At 42.7% G+C, this 17,763-nt stretch overlaps 1 protein-coding gene across 6 annotated transcripts in view; it reads right to left on the bottom strand.

Moving 5' to 3' along the window:
• The window catches only part of LOC132532798 (palladin-like), a 39,785-nt gene that overhangs the window by 19,208 nt on the left and 2,814 nt on the right, over positions 1–17,763 (bottom strand). The window contains exons 1-2 of one of the 6 annotated variants that reach the window (XR_009544767.1): positions 2,118–2,531; positions 251–493 (exon numbers count right to left, since the gene is read on the bottom strand). The exons of 2 other annotated variants lie outside the window; for them this stretch is intronic. Coding sequence is in view for 1 of the 4 variants with exons in the window: in XM_060171912.1 (XP_060027895.1) it covers positions 382–471 (90 nt within the window). In the remaining 3 variants the exon portion in view is untranslated. Of the gene's footprint in view, positions 1–250; positions 494–2,117; positions 2,532–16,806; positions 17,617–17,763 lie in introns of those variants that run through there. 3 more of the 6 variants (XR_009544749.1, XM_060171912.1, XR_009544762.1) reach the window with 3 other exon arrangements.

Genomic DNA, 17,763 nt, shown 5'->3' with positions numbered 1-17,763 from the left:
CTCCACAGAGGCTGTACCAATTTACATTCCCACCAGCAATACGAAAGGGTTCCTCTGTCCCCACAACCTCTCCAGCATTTGTTGCTGCTGTCCTTTTTGATGTATGCCATTCTTACAGGAGTGAGGTGGTATCTTAGTGTTGTCTTAATTTGCATTTCTCTGACAATCAGTGACCTAGAGCAGTTTTTCATATGTTTGTTAGCCTTTTGGATCTCCTCTGAGGTGAATGTTTTGTTTACGAATTCTGCTTTTCTGTAGATAGCCAGCTGGAACCGCCAACACGTGACAGGCAAATCAGAAGCAGGAATGGCGAGCAGGCATTAAGAAAGTTCTGTCCTTGGAGTCTGTGTATCAGGTTCTTCAGATCGCGTTAAGTGACATCTAGGGTTTCGGGAGGTGTGCCACTGTAGTCGTGCCATCTAGTGGGTGATGTCTGGGTGTGCAGGGGTTCAGATGGTTTTTCCGGGATTCCTGTGAAAGAAACACAAACAATCTGCTTCTCGTGGTTAATTTGAACTTGTAACAAGTTATAGGTTTGTTATAGTTGATACCTCGATGATTATAATTGGTTTAAAATCTCTTTATGATTTTATTTAAAGGTCATCTAATGTGACCGCCTGTAGCAGTCTCTACCGCAGGATCTTGAGACCAATTTTAGCTAAAATATGTATTTTAAACAAACTCAAATTGCTTAGAGAGTTAACGCATTTTCGTGATAATGATTTTAACATTTACAGTGCCAGATTGATGCCAGATCTGTTGTGGATTAATTTCCACAAGATAGTTTACAGGACACCTTTGGGGGCCTTTCAAAGGTGTCCTGTATATAAAATTTATATATTTTAGTTTTGGGAATGTATAGTCACGTTAAACATTTAGACTTTTACCTAAATAGTTAGTTACCTTAACAAATTAATATTTACCTTGTCTGGTAATAGTGTAGCTGTAGGGTTACACTTTTGACCGTTAAGTTAGTGTTACCAAACTTGAGACATACCCATAAACATTTAGTTATAACACACTGGAGGAGAAAGAACTTTTGTTATAAAAACATATTATTTTTAAAAACAAATTTATATCCGTCATTAGTCATACAGTTTAAGATTAAACACATACATATATACCAAAACTATATATAAAAATCAAAAGAGGGAGAAAAACAAAAATTTTGGAATGTTTCTGGACGTCTCCAGAAACTTTGGCTGCGTCCAGCATTTTTATATAAAGCCAATTACCTTTTAGAGTACTCCGAGCAGATGGGTCATGCAAAAAAAATTTTTTTTGTCATTCAACACACTCACTCACAAAAACAACTGGCCAGTTATAACATAAGACATCCAGGGAAAGGGTAGGAGAGAGGTCTCTGTGAGCCAGATTTTGTAGGTACTGCTATGTCGTATTATGGGTCCTGGTATGTATCCTGCATTTCTGCTCCCAGCTTCCTGCTTTGGACCCATCTTTGGACCTGTGACTCTCTACAGGTGATGTTCTCTCATCATCACCTTCCTCCCTGCCCTTTCTGCCTCTCCTAATTTGGGTGTTCTTGCTCCAAAACACCAAATTTATTTAATTTTGTTTTGGTCCATCTTTCTCTCTCCCTCTATGTCTCTTCCTCCCTTCTCAATTTCTCTTTCCTACCCAATTAAATGGAAGAAATGGCCACCAAGAGCAGTGGATTCATAGTGCTGACACTGAGGCCCAGTGATAACCCTGTAGACAAAATAAATAAATAAATAAATAAATAAATAAATAAATAGGGAGTCAGGCTGTAGCACAGCGGGTTAAGCGCAGGTGGCGCAAAGCACAAGGACCGGCATAAGGATCCCGGTTCGAACCCCAGCTCCCCACCTGCAGGGGAGTCGCTTCACAGGCGGTGAAGCAGGTCTGCAGGTGTCTATCTTTCTCTCCTCCTCTCTGTCTTCCCCTCCTCTCTCCATTTCTCTCTGTCCTATCCAACAATGACAACAACAATAATAACTACAACAATAAAACAACAAGGGCAACAAAAGGGAATAAATAAAATAAATATTAAAAAATAAAATAAAAATAAATAAATAAAGCAAATGGAAAAATTATATTGGGGCTGGGGAGATAGCATAATGGTTATGCAAACACACCTTTCATGTCTGAAGCATCAAAGGTCTCAGGTTCAATTTCTAGCACCACCATAAGCCAAAGTTGAACAATGCTCTGGTAAAAACAAAAACAATATTATATCTACAAATAAGAAAGAGAATGGAGAGGGAGAAGCACTGACATCCTTAATTCCTTTTGCCACAATATTCAGATTGAAAGGACCTCATTTCCCATCAAGGGTCCCCTCCTGAGTTTTGTTGAGACCCACCAATACAAGTTGTGGGCACTATAGTGTCATCCTGAGTGGGAAAGGTCCTGACAGCCCTACAACCAACTCCTGTGGAGGCCTGAGGCCCAAGGGTACAGTGTGAGTTATAGGGTACTACTCATTCTCCTGGTGGTCCTTTATTTCTGGACTGTTATAGCAGTTTCCTCACTGGCCACTCCAGGGCTTTGGGGCCTGGCTTTCTTCTCTGATAGTGGTTGTTAGTGTGAGCAAGAAAGCCCACAGGCCTGGAAGGAACATGTAAGTAGACGGGGCAAGGGCATGACAGCTAGGCCAGGTTGGAGTGCCCAGAGGACTAAAAACACCACTTCTTAAAGTGTGATTCCAAGACTAGCAACATCTGCACCACCTGAGAACTTTGCTAGAAGTACATTCAGTTCTACTGAAGAAGATACTCTGGAGGTCTGTATTCTGTGTTAGCAAGTTCCCAGATGCTTATAACACACGCTAAAGTTTGAGAATCACTGTCCTAAGGCAGACTGACTCAGACCTAAACCTCAGCCCCCAATAAGCAAAGAAGCCAGCCTTCAGGGCTCTTAGGAAGGACCATGTGAAGCCCTAGACACAAAATCTTTTGAGATTCTTATAGCTCAGTGGGTTCCAACCACTTGAATGTGGTGCCACCTAAACCCTGAAGTTAATTTACACTCTGTATCATTTTATTAGTTGGCTTAATCAATAGATGCAATTTTGCAAACATAGACCTGAGCTGGAGAGATTTTCAGGTCCCTGTTGTATCTATCAAATACTCCATTTCAAAAATAAAACATGGCAGGAGAAAGGCGTTATGAAAACTGCTTTGGGAACTCTTTGTCAGTGTGAGTCTTTTTGTTTTTCTGTGGGCCAGGACCTCATATTTTCATTCAGATAGAGAGAAAGAAAGACAGAGAAGGGGAGAAACAATAGCACTGAGTTTCCTCTGGTGCCATTGCATCTCCTATGTGGTGCCAGGGTTCAAACCTGGGCCACTTGCATGGCAAGGCCCATGCTCTGCTCAGTGAGCTATCTCTTAGGCCCAAATGTATGAATCCCAATCCCACAGTCCACTTAAGTAGAGGTGGATTTTTCAGTATCTCAGGAGATGTGTTTCAAATGCTTAATGCTTTCAATAGCTCAAATCTGCTCCATTTTCTTCCAAAATTTCATCTTCTTCCTGGGTTTTAGTCCATGTTGATCTGGGCCTGACTCATTAAATAATTGATGGGGATATTATTGTGAAATGCAAGGTCTTCATGACCCAAAGTTGTGGCTCTGTATCCCCACCCTCTTGGATCAGGAAGACAACTTCCTCTTTCCTATGCACCACCACCTACTGGCTCCACAGAGAGTCCTTTGAATGAGCCCATGGAAGGTTAACTGGGATAAGGTGAGCTGCTACCTGCTTGTCATTGAGAAATGCATCCTTGTGTTGTTAAAGTTTCGGAGGCTCCAGTAGGCCGGGCTAGCTTCGCAGCGGTAGACAGAGACGACCAGAGACTCGGGGACACACGGCTGGGCTGAGAAGCTACAGTTTAATCTTTATTCACAAACAGGCAAATCACCACACCATGTGCTTCCCTATCATTCTCTCTCCGCCGCTGCTGCTGGGACTCTGGGCGTCCTTAGCATATGGGGCGGAGAGAAAGAGGGGTGCGAAACTAGCAAGGGCCAAACCAATTCTCTCAGAGTTGGGGGGAAGGGGGACAAACCAATATGAAACATAGCAACATGGATCAGGAAGACAACTTCCTCTTTCCTATGCACCAACCCCTACTGGCTCCACAGGGAGTCCTTCGAATGAGCCCATGGAAGGTCAACTGGGATAAGGTGAGCTGCTACCTGCTTGTCATTGAGAAATGCATCCTTGAAAGTCTCCATGTTACATCTCCTGTCATAGTCCTGCCTTACAGTGCATCTGTGTTCCCAGGGAGGATATAGATAATCTGGGCACTCACTCACTTACTCACTCAGCCTGGGCAGCAATGCTGGCTGCTATGGCAGCTCTCTATCCATCCTCATCATTCAGAGGTCTCTGAAAGTTTGCCTGTCAATATAATGCACAGCCTGTTGAGGGGAAGTGACATTTTGAATAGTGGACATTTTTTCTAGGAGCATTCATCCTAGGTCAGCTTCATGATAAATAAATGCATTTGGCATCTGAAATCAGCAGGCAAGATACAATGACTGAAACACAGGCACAGATTCACATACCATAAGGCTGAGTTGACAGGTGGAGGTTGGGTGTGAGAGGATGAGGGAGAGGGAAGGTTCTGAGAGCAGATTTGAGGGAGAATTTCTTCTTTCTGGCCCCTCTAGGGAAAACAGAAAGCAAAGGAAGCTGAAATTTCTTTTTATCCCTGAACCATAAGAAGGTCCCTTCTTTCTGTCACCCTTTCTGTTCCTTACCCATTTCCCCCTGACACACACCCCTAAGCCCAATCTTAATTACCCATAACAGTGCTCTAAACAAAGTATTTATAAGGCTTACTGCATTTGTCTTCCCACTCCTATTAATAAAGTCTGGGAATATAGGGAAGAAATATGGGTGGGTGACAGGGTTTTTAATGGTGCCTCACCTTAAATGCATTTTAAAATATGTAAATCAATAAAAAAATTATTTGTAATAGCAGCCTAAGAGTGCTGGTTAGCCTGGCGCAGAGTGAAATGCATGCTACAAGCCCTATTACCATACATCCTGGGAGCTGTAGTTAGGATTAATCTGTCAAAAGGGATGGTTTAGTGTTGATGAATATGACATGTGACCATTAACGATGTTGATTTTATCTCCCGAGATTAGCATGATTTACTTCGGATGGATAATAATGTCATTTGCTTGATGCAGTAGATCTGTTTACGAGCTGATTAAATTGTAAGGCCTTGCCTCATTTCATGCTATTTGGTTTACAGCTTCATTACCACAATCACAAAAGCTGGGGAAATGTCCCACATTCCATGTCACAATAAATCACTGCTTCACGTTACTAGGATGGATTTTAGCAGTTCTGCCCAGTGTGGACCATTCTTGGCTCCCCACTAATCTGTGATCCAGAATACATTAGGGGAATCTTCAGGAACATTGGAATAAGAGGGGGCAGGAATCCTCTTGGACCTTTTAACTGAGATTAAGGAAGTCCTTGAGTAATTAGCTGTAACAAATTACCTTATTATTTAGACAGTGAAGTCACTGTTTTTGTTGCAGGGATGATTACCATAAATATGCAGAAAAGTGACACTTAAGGAATTAAGGGAACCTTGGAAGCAATTTCATTTTCACAGTGTTATCCTTTGTTCTGGGAGATGGGTATGTAGAGAGCATGTGCATAAGGTCTCCGTGCCTGCCATGCTTCTTCAAGGTGGACTGGGACTGGGTGTGCACTACATCCCTGTAGCAGAGCACTTGCTACTTAGCACCTCTGGATGGGATGTTGCTGAGCGGCGGGAAAAGAGGCAGGCTTCTATGTAAACCACACACCTGTTCACTCCAACTCTGCTTCCAAACTGACTTGGAAGTAGGATTTTCTACTGCTGGGATAGCCTGAGGGTGCTTCTTCCTGAGCTAGGGCTCTCTGGGTTGGAGAGAACTCAACTGGAGCAGATCTAGGCTGCTGCATGGGAGAGGGATCAGGAACTCTTGCCGCACTAACTTCGCAGGAGATACACTCTGGAACTCTCGGAGCCAGAAAGCAATTTCCAAGTGTCTTTAATCGGAAGAGCAGCTGTATTTATACTCTCCAAGTAGGGTGGAAACAGGATGTGACATAGAGAGGGTGGAGCGAAAAGTGACTGGTGGAAGATCAGGGTGTAACAAGGAGAGGGGGCGGAGCAGGTGAGAATTCTACCACTGAACCACCAATGCCCTGGAGGGAAGGTGGTGCTTTATGTAAATGTAAAAGTGATTTATGTAAATAGACCGCAGCTTTGAGTGGGATCAAACTAATCTCATACAGACATACTGGTGTTTAAGCCGGGGGGAGCTGGCATTCTATCCAACACTCTACTCTGTGCACAAGGAAGAGAGTGGGCAACTTAAGATGGAAGACTGCTGTGCATATGTCCCCTCAGGCTAGTGCCAGTTCCCATGAGAGTTGGGACATTCTCGGAGCACCTGTTCCGCCATGTCCCCTCAGGCTAGTGCCAGTTCCCATGAGAGTTAATACGATATTCTCGAAGTGCCCTTCCCAACCAATCCTGTCCCGGCTCATCACTCCCTATAAAGCCCTTCTTCTTCTGCCCCCCTCTCTCTTGCCCGCTTTTCACTTCGGTGATTAGACACAGGGAAGGTTGCTGCATGAGGCGGCCATTTTTGCTACCTTCATGTGGCCCGAACCACTGCGCTCTCACCCAACTCTGAGGTGCCCGTGTGAATAAAGAATTGTGTTTCCTCTCCACTCCGGATGTCCTCTCTCTCTCTCTCTCCTCCGTGGCGCAGCACGACAGAAGACAGCTATTTACTCTTCAAAAGCTGTTACGACAGGAAACATAGGACTGACTGAAATGAATTTCTGCATGTGTAATCACACCTCAGAGTTTTGGAGTTCTGAGCTCTGTCAAGCCCTGTTCTTAAACACTGTCATGTGAGGTTGGCACTGTTATTCACATTCCATGCTTGAGAAACTGAGACACAGTGAAGGGTGAAGTGATGTATCCAAGGTCACATAGCCAGTCAGTCAGTGACAGGTCTGGAACTTGAACCCAGGCAGTAGGATCCTGTAGCTTGATGCAGAGCTGCCATTTCACTTGGCAAGAGGCAATTTCAGCAAAGGGGCAAAGAGGAAGAAAGTTTCAAGACTTGCATTTCTTCAGTTCTGAATTGAAGCCTGTGACCCCGAATAGACCCTGCCTGCAAAGACTTTAGCATTAACAGTAACTAGGAGCACTGAAGATAGGTCTCTATGGGAATGTTAGGAAGATTTATTGATGAATAGCATCTTAGGATATGTGAAGCTATACTTCCTCAAGAGCTGAGCTTTGGACATAGAAAGTGGTCATTTCAAAGGCCAAAAGTGGCTTCTCCCTGCTCAGCTCAGCATCTCTGAGGGACACAAATAGCCCTCAGAGAGTTCTGCAGATAATGTGATTCCATTCTAAAGTTCCATGCAGTTCCACCTCTGAACTTGAGAAGTGACCTTCCAGTGTCTTCAGTCCTTATCCAGAACTCATCACTGTTCCCTTTTGTCAGAGATCAGTAGCAGTCTTCCACTCAACATTCTGTTCTTCCTATATTAGGGCTCTGATCTGTAATGGGTTTTAATATAATAAAGACTACATTTGGGGGCCAGGTGGTGGTACACCTCATTTAGCGCACACATCACAGTGTGCAAAGACCTGGGTTCAAGCCCCTGGCACCCACCAGCTGAGGGAAAACTTCACGAGTGGTGAAGCAGGGCTGCAGGTATCTCTGTCTCTCTCCCTCTCTATCTCCCCCTTCCTTTAAATTTCTCTCTGTTTCTGTCCAATAATAAATACAATAAAATTAGAAGATTTCAAAATTTTTTTTAAAAAATAAATGTTAAAAAAAAACCCTACATAGTATGGATTGACCTGTCAATGCCCATGATCAGCAGGGAAGCAATTACAGAAGCCAGACCTTCCACCTTCTGCATCCCACAATGACCTTGGGCCCATATTTCCAGAGGGTTAAAGAATAGGAAAGCTATGAGGGAGGGGATGAGATACAGAGTTCTGGTGGTGGGAATTGTGTGGAGTTGTACCCCTCTTATCCTATGATTTTTTGTCAGTGTTTCCTTTTTATAAATAAAATAAAATAAAATAAAAACTACATTTGCCAGTCTCTAATAGGTCCTATGACTAACAGGGTGGTTGCTTATTCAGCATGTACACAGAGCCAAGCCCTATACTAAATGTTAATAAGAATGAAAATTTAGAAGGTGTCAATCAGCCAAACAGCTGGTCTATCCACCAGTCATTCATTGAGTAATCTGTTGGGTACTTAATTGACCTGACAGTGATCATCATGTCAACTCTTTGATCAATGGACAGACCTTTGCTCTAGCAGCTATTGGTCCTAGTACTGACCTCTCAGGGTACATACATGGGGGCCACAGTCCTGAGCAGTATAGAACTTGATGCCAGGCATAAGGAGAAGTCCCCAAGGGTGGGTGATGTTGTACCCAGTTAAGCATACAGTATGAAATGCAAGAACTTGGTTCAGATTCTAGCTCTTGGCTCCCCACCTGCAGGGGAAGCTTCACAAGTGGCAAAGCAGGATTGCAGGTGTCTCTCTTTCTCTCTCCCTCTCTAGGTCTCCTTCTCCTCTCAATTTCTCCAATAAAATGGAAAAAAAATATCCAGGAGCAGTGGATTTGCATTTGTCACTACTGAACCCAAAAAAATCACCATACTCTTAATAAACCATATACTTTAATTAACTTATACTAGTTTAAGGATTTATATTTAGGATTCAATACTGTAAAACTCCTCAAAGATAAGCTAATGTAAAAGTTTATTGATATTTCACTTGGAAATGATGGCTATGGATATGATACCAAAAGCACAGGCAACAAAAGTTAAAAAAAAAAAAAAGAAAGAAAGAAAGAAACAAACAATGAGTTTACATAAAACTGAGAAATAAAAATTTAAAAAAATGAAAAGGCAACTGGCAACCTATGGAATAAAATAAATATTTTCAAGACTTATATCTGATGAGGGGTTGATACCCAATATATATAGGGGTCTGATATAATTCAACAGTAAGACAAAGCAAATAAAAATCACCAATAGTCCAATTAATAAGTGGGCAAAGGACCTGAACAGATATTTCACAAAAGTGTCATATGAATAGCTTAGCAGCTACATTAAGAACTGTTTAGCATCTACGGCCATACCACCCTGAACACGCCCGATCTCGTCTGATCTCAGAAGAACTGTTTAGCATCATTATTTATTAGGGAAATGAAAATCAAAATCACAATGAGATATCACTGTACGTATGCTAGGATGGTTATTATTAAAATAGTGAGATAATAGCGTTGGAAAAAGTGTGGAGAAGGTAGAACCCTTACATACACTCTTTTGGTGGGAATGTGAATTAATACAACCACTGTGGAAGATACTTGGGAAGTTTCTCAAAAGCTAAAAAATAGAAGTACCATGTATGATCCAGTAATCCTACTTCTGTGTATATATCAAGAAGAAATGAAATCAGTGCCTCAAAAAGGTATTTTCACTCCCACATTCATTGCAGTATTATTTACAATAGCTAAAACATGGAAACAACCCAACTGTCCATGAAGTAATGAATGAACGAAGAAGCTGCAGTATGTATAACACACATATGCTCGCCTAATAGAATACTACTTAGCCCTGAAAAAAGAAGAAATTCTGCCCTTTGCAACAACCTGTATGAACCTGGAGGAAATGGTGCTGAATGAAATAAGCCAGGGGTTAGAGGTAGTGGAAATGGATGAGGTATTAGTCAAAGGATATAAACTTAAAGTTAATGCTGAGAAGACAGCATAATGATTCTGCAAAAGACTTTCATGCCTGAGGCTTCAACACACCAGGTTCAGTTGTCAGTGCTCCCATAAGCCAGAGCTGAATAGTGCTTTGGTTAAAAAACAAAACAAAACAAAACTTATGTTTTGCAACCTAGGTACGAGCAGAATTTGTCAACCATGTCTCAATAAATAATTTAAGAAGGGATCCTAGTATACAGAGGTGGAAAAAGAACTAGGCTGGGAGGTAAAAGTGTATTACAGGCACCTATTGTGGTGAGATGAGAATTTTTATCCATGTGCCAACAGCTATACTCTAAGCCATTAACCCCCCTCAATTAAAAAAAAAAGTAGGCATCTATGTATCAAAGAAGAAAAAGGTTCTGTATCTTTGTTTCTTTTAAAGATGATTTTTGTTCTTGTTTATTTTTCAGAATATCAATGAATTCTTAAAATTGTACATACTGTATATTTAATATATAAATGTATTTATTATATAAAAATATGTCTGCATAGAGTTGGGGAGATAGCAAAATGGTTATGCCAAAAGAATTTCATGCCTCAGATTCCAAAGGCCCCCAACAGCCATAAGCCAAAGCTGAGCAGTGCTCTCATTATGGTCATCAGATCATTACTTGAAGGGGTTTAGGGAGCCCCAAAGCTTCTGGGGGGAGGGAGCCTTCTGGTCAAGCTGCTCTTTTCAGGAGGCCTGAAAAGCAGTAGAACTTGCTGCAGAGAAGCCTCTGTTCAGGCCTGCCCTGGGTGTGTGTGATAAGGAGGTGGTTTGCTTTGGTGTGGTGGATGCTCCCATCCCAGAACACCAAGGACCTTGCACTCTAGTCTTCTACCCCCCCCCATTCTCCCACTCTTCTGGTGATGGGACAGACAGACATGCACACACAAGTTTATGCTCTGACACATATATACTCAGACACATAATACCCAAACTCATACACTCACATACAGGATGGATGGACACACACACACACACACACACACACACACGCTTTCTCAAACAGACTTTCACATAGCATATCAGTTTGATTTGTCTAAAAGTATCCTTCATTTTCCACCTATCATTATCCAAGTCCAGATCAGTTGCTGCTTCCTTCCTGATCCCCACATCTTATGGCAAGTAATCACATACTTCCTCTGATTACAGTCCTTATCATAGCCTGCCTCAAGGTGGCAGTTGCCGCTGTGGCCCACTAGCCTGGATAGTAAGTTATTTAAGGGTGTGCACCATACCCTTTCCTTCATGCCTAAGAAAATGCTGTGTATGCAGTTGGGGCTTATCTAATGGTGACCAGTGAATATTCATTTTCTATGGCTAGACACTCACAATTCTGATGGGGCACTGGTCTTGCCAGAGGAGTTCAATATTGTCATCCCTTTTGCCTTGAGGACTTTTCCAGGGAACCCCAATGGAGGAAAGTGGAAATACCCTGTTCACACTTTCATTGAAGCCAGAGGAGCAGCTATGGGTATTCTGTCATCTTTGAATTGCTATGCACAGGTTTTACAGGCACAGACTTTGTACTGAGAGAGCTCTGGCCTGCCTTGAATTGCAGCCGACCACTTGTTAATAGTGTGGCCTCAGTCATGCTACTTAATGTCTTTGAATTTCAGTTTTCTTACTTGTACCATGAGATTAATACGGTACATATTTCCTAGGGATCTTGTGGAGATCAAAAGTGATCATGTACAGTGCTTTGCAGAAGGAAAATGCTTACTAGATGGTAATAATAATCGAGTTTCTTTCCTGTGACCTGAGACCCTTTCTGGTGAGAAGATGCCAGGGCAGGCTTCTCTCCAGATGCAGGCCACTGGAGCCCTTGCTGTCTCCTGGGATTTGCTGGTGGACAAAGCTCAGAGAAAGTGCTTGACTCCAGCTGGGCAGTGTGCTGGGTGCTAATATTTGGTTGGGGTGGAGGGAAGAGCCAGCTGCCTGTGGCTAGCTCCAAAAGGGCTAAACTCCAAAGGTTTAAACCAGATCTAGCTGACTGGCATCAGAGTAGCCAAGGGTCCCATGTTAGGGGTACAGAGCTGGGCAGGCTGCAGGAGCTTCCGGGTGGCCAGCAGCTCTGCATATCAGGTGACAGTGACATCCTCCCACAGTGGTCTTGCTCTGGTGTAAGGGATATGAACCTATGTAGGATAAGGGGTCCAGGCCCTCAGCTGTTGGGACATTGGATCCCTCTTCTCTCTCTCTCTCTCTCTCTCTCTCTCTCTCTCTCTCTCTCCTCCTGGGCTCAGCAGACCGAACCCAAACCCTCACATGGCATGGAGGAAAATCTCTGCTTCCCACTGGTTTAAGGTTAGGTTGGCTTTATCTGCTGATTGAAGCCATCTGAGTGAAACTAGTTTCTTGAGATATAGTAGTAAATGTTTAACAGGCAGCTCTCTTAGGGGAACACTTTCACTTGTGGTTTCACAGTAAACCCATTTACTGTGGTCTAAATGTTCCTACCATGACTGATTACAAATTATCAGCGTAACACCTGAGAATGAGGAATTGGGAAAAGATGTGCATAATTGTCTCTTATGAGCCAATGTGAGCTGTTTCCAGTACACCACTTCATGGGGCTCAATACCTACAGTAAGGGAGAAATCTGATGTGTGTGGGTGTCTTTAGCCTACAGAGAGGTAAAGGTAAAGGTAAAGGTAAAGGTAAAGGTAAAGGTAAAGGTAAAGGCCACTCTGTAGTGGTAAAAAGCACAAAAACAAAGGTTCTGTAGGCTGATAGTTACATAACAGAAACCCAACTCTGCCACTGCCAGATTCTGTGACTTTGGGCAAAATCCTTTCACCTCTCTGTACCTCAGTTTCTTCATCTGTAAAGTGGGACTAAAATAATGTGTATCTTACAGAGTGATGGTGAAGATTGTACAGGCTAACACTGGCCTGTGGCAGGTTGACATAATTTTTTTTTTTCAGTTAATTACAGAGGAGTTGGAAATTGCCTTGGTCAGAGTACTTTAGAGAGGAAAACCTAGAGTCTCTTAGGGCATATCCCAAGAGAATATTATTTATATTTAAATATTGGATATCTTTCAAGATCAAGAATTTTTAAAAATTGTTTTATATTTATTTTCCCTTTTTGTTGCCCTTGTTGTTTTTCGTTGTTGTTGTAGTTATTGTTGTTGATATTGATGTCATCGTTGTTAGATAGGACAGAGAGAAATGGGGAGAGGAGGGGAAGACAGAGAGGTGGAGAGAAAGATAGACACCTGCAGACCTGCTTCACTACCTGTGAAGTGACTCCCCTGAAGGTGGGAAGCCGGGGGCTTGAACTGGGATCCTTACGCTGGTCCTTGTGCTTTGCGCCACCTGCGCTTAACCCATTGCGCTACCGCCCGACTCTCCAAGATCAAGAATTTTAAACCTGCAGGTCCACAAACTACCTGAAATGATTTTCCCAGGGCTGAGTATGTATTCATTTCTGTGCAAAGGGGCTATAATTTTTATTGGATTTCTTTTTAAAAGGTTGTGGTTTCTTAGGGTGGGGCACACTTTCCTGCATGCTTCTCTTAGTTCATACCAAACAATATTGCATCCGCCGATCCCAACCTAATCAACACAACGAGTACCACCTCAGCATGCTTCACTTCAGACTGTGTCCAGAGTCTTCAGGTGTGGAATGACAACCCTTCAGCTTCATTACTCGGGTGAGACCTTTCCTTTCACTTCCTAACAAAGTCCCAAAACCTAGATATAGACCAGTCCTGTGAGATAGAGCCTATGTTCACATGTATCCACAAAATAGTGCAAAATATATACCTGAAAGCAAAAGTACACAATAGTCTGCAGTGAGTACCCCCAACACTTCATCTGCACTATTCCAGCCTTTAGGTCCATGATTGTTCAACAATTTGTTTGGCTTTGTATGTTAACTCTCTTTTCAGCCACCAGGTTCCAGATGCCAGCAAGATGCTGACCAGACTTCCCTGGACAGACGACCTCACCAATGTGTCCTGGAGCTCCACTACCTCAGAGACCCACCCCACTAGGGAAAGAGAGAGACAGACTGGGAGTATGGATCAACTTGTCAACACCTATGTTCATCAGGGAAGCAATTATAGAAACCAGACCTTCCACCTTCTGCATCCCACAATGACCTTGGGTCCATACTCCCAGAGGGATAAAGACTAGGAAAGTTATCAGGGGAGGGGATGGGATACAGAGATCTGGTGGTGGGAATTGTGTGGAGTTGTACCCCTCTTGTCCTACGGTTTTGTTAATGTCTCCTTTTTTAAATAAAAAAAAAAGTGGTGGTTTCTGCATCTTTTCCTCAGCCCTCAAAAGGCTTAAGAACTAGTGCTGTGGAGGGTGTAAAATTCCCACACCACAGGAGTTGTCCTTGGAGAACATGGGTGAGAGGGGACCTTAAAGTGTGTGAGTTTATAATAATGACAAAGATTCACAAAAATGTCATCTCAGAACTCTGATATGTCTTCCTGTTGAGACCCAAGCCTGAGGAAGCATCCATCTACAGGACTATCCAAATGGTCATATGCATACATTTCTGTTCTTGCTTTCTCTCTACTTATTTCAGTCCTGGAACCTCTTCTGCCTTTCTCTAAGTTTTCTTGCTCCCGCTTCTTTCTCAAGTGTAGGTGTTCCCTGAGGGCTGCCACTGGACAGGTATGTGGAGACATGATTCAAACTTGGGTGAGTGTTGCTATGATTCAGCCATTTCTGTTCTTTGTTATGCTATGTTATTTCTGTTCTCTGTTATGTTTCTTAAGGTTTCTGTATTTACTCTATAATTGTTGATGGTAAGGGTTCCTACTGGATCCTGGGCAGTGTTGTACATGGTAGAGCAGACATGTTACCCTGTGAGAGGACCTGGGATCAAGCTCCTGCTGTAACTTCATAAGTAGTGGAGCACTGCTGCACGATTCTCTCTCCCTCTCTCTCCCTCTTTCTTTCTTTCCCTCTCTCTGTTTTTATCAAAAATTAAAGGAAAAAAAGGGTGGGAGGAGTGGTGTCTTCATTGTGCAGGCAATGAGTCCCAGCAATAACCCTGGTGGCAAAAAGGGTGGTGGTGGTGGGGGAAGTAATACCTGATTCATCACTAAACTTGATTTATCACTGGTCTTTTTCTGTTTTCAGTTGGAAGTTGTATTCTGGTTTTTTTTTTTTTTTTTTTTTTTTTTTTTTGCCTCCAGCGTTATTGCTGGGGCTCAGTGCCTGCACCATGAGTCCACTGCTCCTAGAGGCCATTTTTTCCCCATTTGTTGGCCTTGTTGTGGTTATTATTGTTACTGCTGATGTCATTCATTGTTGGATAGGACAGAGAGAAATGGAGAGAGGAGGGGAAGACAGAGGGAGAGAGAAAGACAGACACCTGCAGACCTGCTTCACCATTTATGAAGCGACTTCCCTGCAGGTGGGAAGCTGGGGCTCGAATCCAGATCCTTACGCTGGTCCTTGTGCTTTGAGCCACGTGCGCTTAACCCGCTGATCCACCACCTGACCCCCATTTTGTTTGTTTTTTAAATCAATATTGTAGAAGGGGTGGAAGGTAGGTTACAATGCCACTCCTTTCCACTCAACTTTTATTTTCAAATGAAAACTTATTTATTTATTTATTTATTATGACAAAGGAGAGAGAAGACTAAAGCACTGCTTAACTTTGGCATCAGGCGGTGCCAACAATTGAACCTACAGACTGTAGGGCCTGAGGTATGCAGCTTGACAGGTTGAGCTGTCTCCCTGGTCCTGTTTTTTATTTTTTATTTTTTTAAAGATGATCTGTTCTTCCATTGTGTGTGGGATGCTGGGTCAAAATGGACAGATCTGTACTCAAAATTCCTTATATGAGTAAAAAGTACATTTGAGAAATCCACTGTAAGATATTATAGCATGCAGCTCCAGATATTAAGAAAGAGCAAAATCCACTACTGTTAAATTACAAGTTCCGATAACTTATCACATTCCTACCCACTTTATCACCACAAAACTGTGGCTTGTAGGTAGAAGTTCCCATTCAGAACTGGAGGTGGAGGGGCCAGATGGTGGCACACCTAGCTGAATACACACATTGCAATGTGTAAGCCCTTAGCCCTGACCTGTAGGGAGGAGGTTTCACAAGTGGTGAAACAGTGCTGCAGGTCTCTCTCTCTCTCTCACCTCCCCTTTCAATTCCTCTCTGTCTCTATCCAAAATAAATAAATAAAATAAAACAGGAACTGGAGTTGGTTAAGCTTTGTGAAGTAAGGAGGTAGAAAGTCAATGTGGAATATAGACAACAAAATCACATGAATTTACACACACACACTAGCTAAATTAAGACTTTAGTGGCCAATTGAAGACTAGAGTAGCCATCTCTAAGACTTGGTGAACTGTGATGGTTATGGGTTGGGGTGGGGAGAAGGCAACAGAATTTTGATGATGGGTATAGTGTGGAACTGTACCATTGTAATCTTATAGTCTTGTAATCCATTATTAAACAACTATAAAAACAAAAAGTCACCATTCAGAGGTTCTTTAGAAAGCTACCAACAAAAGTGTTTATCTTACTCCAGTTCTGAATGAACCTACCTGTGAATGACCCCTAAGTACAGACATGATACAGCTCCCTCAACCTCAGTTCCCTCATCTGTAAAAGGGAGATAATAACAGTGACAGGGCTAATGAGAGCCTGAATAGTGAGTATGCAATATATGCTCACCATTAACATTGCTAGTGTTGGAATATGTGATGCTCACCCATGGCATTCACATTCCTGCATCCTATTTAAGAGATAAGTTTCAAAGAGACCAGAAGTAACTGCCGTGGTCACACACAAGTATGAAGCTGCAATATTCAAACTCAGTTTCCCCTATCCCATTCCAGTGGCCTTTAAACCTCCACCTCCTGCCCTTGTTGCAAGTGCTGAAGGGATGCAAAGTGAGGGAAATATCAGTGTGTGTTCTGGGAAACCTGGAGGTCTTCCTGGATGAGGTCAGTCTTGAGAGTTTTGAAGGAATGGGAAAGAAGAAAGCATTCCAAAGAAGGGGTGTATGATGAATACAACTCGCCAAGGTGTTGGGGGGACTAGTCTCCTAGCAGAAGGTCCAAGCTGAATGTTAGTGAGACACAACGTAGGAAGGCAAAGAGAGACCAGAAGAGAAGAGGAACCTGCTGGCAAGATGGTAGAGTATGAGTCTGTGGGAGTGACAGGTCTTAAGTAAGAGGGCTGATCCCAATGAAATAAGACTTTGGAAAGAAGAAAGGAATCTTTGTATACCCAGAATCAGCATGGGCCAGGCATCTGTTGGGCATTTTCATGTTTATTACTGAATTTGTGCCTCACATTAGCCCCATTAGGTTGGTATCACTGGCCCCATTTTAAAGATTAGAAATGTTGAGGTTCAGAGAAAGTCAGGATAGAGCCAGTGTTAAAACTGTAAGTGTGATTTAGATCAGCCTCATCCCCAGATTTGTACTCTGTTCATGGTGTCATGTGGTTTTTAAGCTGTTGTCACTTTCAAAATGCCCCTTATGCTATAGGTGTACCCACTAGGTGTTGCTGCCTTGTCAGGTGCTCAAGAGCCTTTTTGCAACCCAGACACTCACTCCCAGAACAAGCCCTGGGCTAACCAGGCAGAATATTCTGGACTTAGTAGGGATTGGGTGATGATTCCATTGGCTAAATGTACATATTAGCATGTGCAGAGATCCAGGTTCAAATCCCTCATTCCCATCTGTAGAGTAGTACTGCAGGTGTCTCTCCTCATTGTCTCTTTCCCTGTCTCTTGCCCTCTTAAACAACAACAACAAAAAAGACTTCTGGGAACAGTGAAGTTGTGCAGGCACTGAGCTCCAGTAATAACCCTGATGACAAATAATAAATAGGCATTTATTTAAAAAGTAAAGACAGAAGGGAAAGAAAGAAAGAAAGAAAGAAAGAAAGGAAGAAAGAAAGAAAGAAAGAAAGGAAGGAAGAAGGAAGAAAGAAAGGACTTTGGGGGATCCCCAGCA

This window comes from Erinaceus europaeus, chromosome 1, assembly GCF_950295315.1.
Source record: "Erinaceus europaeus chromosome 1, mEriEur2.1, whole genome shotgun sequence".
In the NCBI taxonomy this organism is placed as follows: domain Eukaryota; kingdom Metazoa; phylum Chordata; class Mammalia; order Eulipotyphla; family Erinaceidae; genus Erinaceus; species Erinaceus europaeus.
This window is presented reverse-complemented; position numbering and strand designations above follow the sequence as displayed.